Source organism: Penaeus vannamei, chromosome 6, assembly GCF_042767895.1.
Source record: "Penaeus vannamei isolate JL-2024 chromosome 6, ASM4276789v1, whole genome shotgun sequence".
Lineage (NCBI taxonomy): Eukaryota > Metazoa > Arthropoda > Malacostraca > Decapoda > Penaeidae > Penaeus > Penaeus vannamei.
In genome coordinates, this window is record NC_091554.1 from 24,522,273 (window position 1) to 24,526,662 (window position 4,390).

At 42.6% G+C, this 4,390-nt stretch overlaps 1 protein-coding gene across 1 annotated transcript; it reads left to right on the forward strand.

Annotated features, from left to right (window-relative positions):
* The first annotated feature begins 2,533 nt into the window (after window positions 1-2,533).
* On the forward strand, window positions 2,534-3,422 carry LOC138861946 (uncharacterized). Its single transcript, XM_070122424.1, has 2 exons — window positions 2,534-2,572; window positions 3,012-3,422. Exons 1-2 carry the CDS (start codon window positions 2,534-2,536, stop codon window positions 3,420-3,422), a joined length of 450 nt encoding a protein of 149 aa, XP_069978525.1.
* Window positions 3,423-4,390: the final 968 nt, after the last annotated feature.

Consider the following 4,390-nt stretch of genomic DNA (forward strand, 5'->3'; position numbering starts at 1 on the left):
GTAATGTCTATGGAAGCTAATTAGTTCCTAGTTGCACACTCCTTTTAGTGGGTCACGTAGCTCAAGCGGTAGAGCGTTTGTCTTGCAGCTACCTGCCTGCAACAGTGAAGGTTGGAGTCCCTATCAGAGAGGTTCTGCATTCATCTTATCAGTTCGGTAGTGCATAATTCAATCTTTCATTAAATACACCTCAGGATTTCTGATTTCATATCTGAACTGCTCTATCACTATCTACCGAGTGCCCATGGGGAGTGTGTGTAAAACTTCGTTGTCCTTATTCACGTAAGAGTAGATAGATAATGTCAGCTCCTATTTGCTGACTCCTTTTAGTGGATTGCATAGCTCAAGTGGTAGAGCATTCGTCTTGCAGTTACCTGCCTGCAACATTGAGGGTTCTAGACCCTATCGGAGAGGTTATGTATTCTTCATTTCAATGCAGTAGTGCATTATTCCATCGTTCATTAAATACGCCTCAGGATTTCTGATTTCTGATTTGAACTGCTCTATCACTATATACAGAGTGCCCATGGGGAGTTTGTGTAAAACTTTGTTAACCATGCTCACGTTAGAGTAGATACGTAATGTCTATGGAATCTAGTTAGCTCTTAGTTGTATAGTGGATCGCATACATCAGGTGGTAGAGCGTTCGTCTTGCAGTTATCTGCCTGCAACAGTGAGGGTTCGAGTCTCTATCAGAGAGGTATCTATTCATATATTCATAAATTTATAGTGTATATATATATATATATATATATATATATATATATATATATATATATATATATATATATATATATATATATATATATATATGTTCATATATGTACAAGAATACATGTGTGTAATATATATAAATATACAAATACATACATACATACATATATGTATATATATATATATATATATATATATATATATATATATATATATATATATATATATATATATATATATATATATATATATATATATATATATGATATACACATACATATACATACATACATACATACATATATATATATATATATATATATATATATATATATATATATATGTATATATAATATATATACATATATACCTATATCTACCTGTCTATTATAAATAAATTTATATATATATATATATATATATATATATATATATATATATATATATATATATATATATATAGACACACACACACACACATATATATATATATATAAACAAACATATGCGTAATGGTACATGTATGCTTTCTCGCCTTCAGCTGCCACCGCTGGCTAGCCTAATGCGAAAAAGGGAGCAGCTCTACATAAGACTTCCCTGCCAGTTCATAGCCTCTCCATCATCGAGACTTCAGCAGAGCCTCCTCATGGCCACCCATGGGGAAATGGGCACCTTGCGGTCACAAGCTAAATTGTCTGGGATCTTGGAGCAGCAGGAGGCCTCTGAAGTACTGAGTCATGGCCCAACGGCGTGTAGACACGCCCTTGGTCTGTACCAACTCCTCCCCTTATCCCCCTAGGGTAAATGGGAGGCTAGGGGGAGGTAGGCCCTCCTCTCCCCACTTGACCTCACTGGCAGTGAACCTTATAAATAAAGATGCCACACCAATATGAGGTCTGTGGGACAAAGCCCTCATGACCGCCACAGGCAGATGATGGACCGCACAGCCTGTCACCCCCTTTTTATGGGGCAACATCGGCAGGAGTGGTAGAGGTGGCGTCTGCCGGGAGCAAATGCCTGAGGGTTAAGCTCAGGTGAGCTGTTCCGGTGGGAGCTTGGAACATCCAGTCTTTAGGGTTGGATGAGAGATTACCTCTGCTATCGAGAGAACTGAAGCGGCTGAAAGTTGAGGTGGTTGCCTCTTGGAGGTGAAGAGACCTGGCAGGGGCACGTCAGTATGGATGGGTACACCTATTACTAATCAGGCTGGGGCGATAGTCACCAACCTCCAGGAAGTAGCCATAGCCATATCCACCGAATTCTACCTTTGATAGTAGAGGTGTTTCCAGTTGATGAACATATTATGGCATTGAGAGTGAAGCATATTTTGGCTCCGAGTCTCTTATTGATGTGTACACTTCAAATGATGTATGTAAGCTCGATGTGAAAGATATTCCAAACTCACATCTGTGGTAGACAAATGCCCCTGGCGACTTCAGTGTGGTATCCGGCTGTGATCGAGCTGGCTACAAAATATCTGTCAGTCCCCATGGCTTGGGAGCTGATCTCAGAAGTGAGAACAACCTCTTTCTCGAGGACTTTGCTAGGTCCCAGAGAATGAGGATTTCTGGCTCCGGGTACCAGTGCTTCAACCCATATTGCTGGACTTGGCACAGAGATACGGGTACTATGGCCAAGGAGGTTGACCACATCCTTGTTAGCATTCGCTTGAGGATTCTTCAGAAATGTAGGGTTTGCAGGAGTGCCAAGTTCTGTGGCACTAACCATAGACTGATTGTAGTGACCCTGCGAGTTCACTTCAAATCCTCCTGTCTCGCAAGTGGCCATCCTAAGGTGTTTCACCTAAATAGACTGGGGGATGAGGAGTGTGCACAAAGGTTTACCAAAGCAATCTATGGTTGGTTGACAGTGCTTAAAAGCCTGACAGACCCAGTAGCCCTATAGGATTCCTTTAAGTGGGAAACACTCAATGCAACTCTGGAGTCCATAGGGGAACACCCAAAATCAAGGCAGAATATTATCTCACTGGAGATGTAAGAGGCTATAGATGTGTGTTGCATGGCTTATTTGAATGGCAATTAGGATTTGCGCCGTTTCTTGGTGCGCAGAGCTTGGATTCTGCTGAGAAGGGACAAGGAATAGTTTATCAGAAATCTTACTGAAGTAGAAAGCCATTTCCTAGTAAATGAACTTCGTCCTGTCTACCAAACCCTGAGAAAACTGAACCCCATTCCCTCCACATAGATGTCTGCAGTCTGCCCAATTTTGGATGGATGGATCATCGCAGATCATGTTGGGGCTCATGAACGTTGGGCTATTTTGAGCAATTGTATCAGGTAGACCCACCAGCAGTTAGTCTAGATGCAAGGGATGTCGCAATTTCTGTGCCTGACCCACCCATCAGTGAAGATCCCCCAACCATGAATAAGGTGAGGGAAGCGATTTCTAAACTGAAGCATGAGACAGCTGCAGGCAAATGCGATATCCCTGCTGAACTGTTAAAGGCTGGGGTTGAGCCTGTGGCACAGGGCTTGCGTGTTGTCTTGGCTGCTATCTGGCATTCTGGTTCCATTCCCCCTGACCTGTTGAGGGGCGTGGTCATCCCTCTCTGGAAAGGGAAAGGGGATCGTTGGCACTGTAGCAACTACTGTGATATCACATTGCTCAGTATACCAGACAAGGTTTTCGCCCACATTCTTCTGAAACAGATCCGCAACCACCTGCCAAGACACCAAAGACTGGAGTAATCTGGATTCACCCTTGGCAAGTCCACAAGTCATTTTAAAAGTGATGAGTTCAGTCGTAAGCTGCTAGCAGCCTACATCGACCTCAAAGAAGTGAATCATGAATTGTTATGGGAGATTCTGAGACTTTGCAGAATTTCAACACGGGTTATTGGATTAATAGCAAACCTTATATACTGGTACTGAAAATACTGTAAAGTGTGGTGGGGGCCTGTTGAGCTTCCCTGTTAATTCAGGAGTGGGGCAAGGCTGGGTCCTTGCACCAACACTTTTCAACACTTGTATGAACTGGATAATAGGCAGAGATACTTTCCAAAGTCAGGGTGGAGCAAGGTCATTGATGATATTACAATTCTGAGTCTCTGGAGCCTCTGCTAGTGACTTTTGATGCATTTAGCAATGAGGCGAAGCCTCTGGGCTTGCAGGTCTACTAGACTAAAACCAAGATCCAGGATTTGGGGGCCTGTTAGGAGAATCTGTTCAGTTGATATGTGCTTGTGGCGAGGACGTTGTCCTACATTGACACCGGTAGGCAGAAGTGATATTAGTTAAAATGGCTGACTATTTTTGAGAGTTAACACACATGAGTAGAAATAAAACACGGTGCAAGACAACAGCGCTGGTGGTGCATGTGGTTGCAAGCCCTAGCGAGGGCAGCCACTGTGCAGAGGGTAGCAGAGTGCTGACTTCTTATAGGCCTGGGTCATGACCCAGGCTGGCTTGGGTTATATTTAGGTGCAGGCAGACATGCACTATGGCACCATGTACAACTTGGTGTGCATGTGGACCACTTGTTCTTTGCGAGCTTCCACAATGGAAACTTCCTAGTTCAGAAATGTTATTTATGCTACCCCCGCTTATATTAATAACTGTGGATTCGCTACAAATTCTGAAGCACTGAGATAATTTTTTTCTTGCTAACTCATGTTCAGAGCATGTTAGACTTCATAGACGGGCGGGGCTCCCTTTTT

What these genes read in the sequence shown, in the direction of transcription:
- LOC138861946 (XM_070122424.1), top strand. Translation starts at nt 2,534, where the DNA reads ATGAGGAGTGTGCACAAAGGTTTACCAAAGCAATCTATG. An exon ending in GTTTACCAAAGCAATCTATG is followed by an intron (nt 2,573 to 3,011) that starts GTTGGTTGACAG and finishes CAATTGTATCAG; the next exon opens with GTAGACCCACCAGCAGTTAG.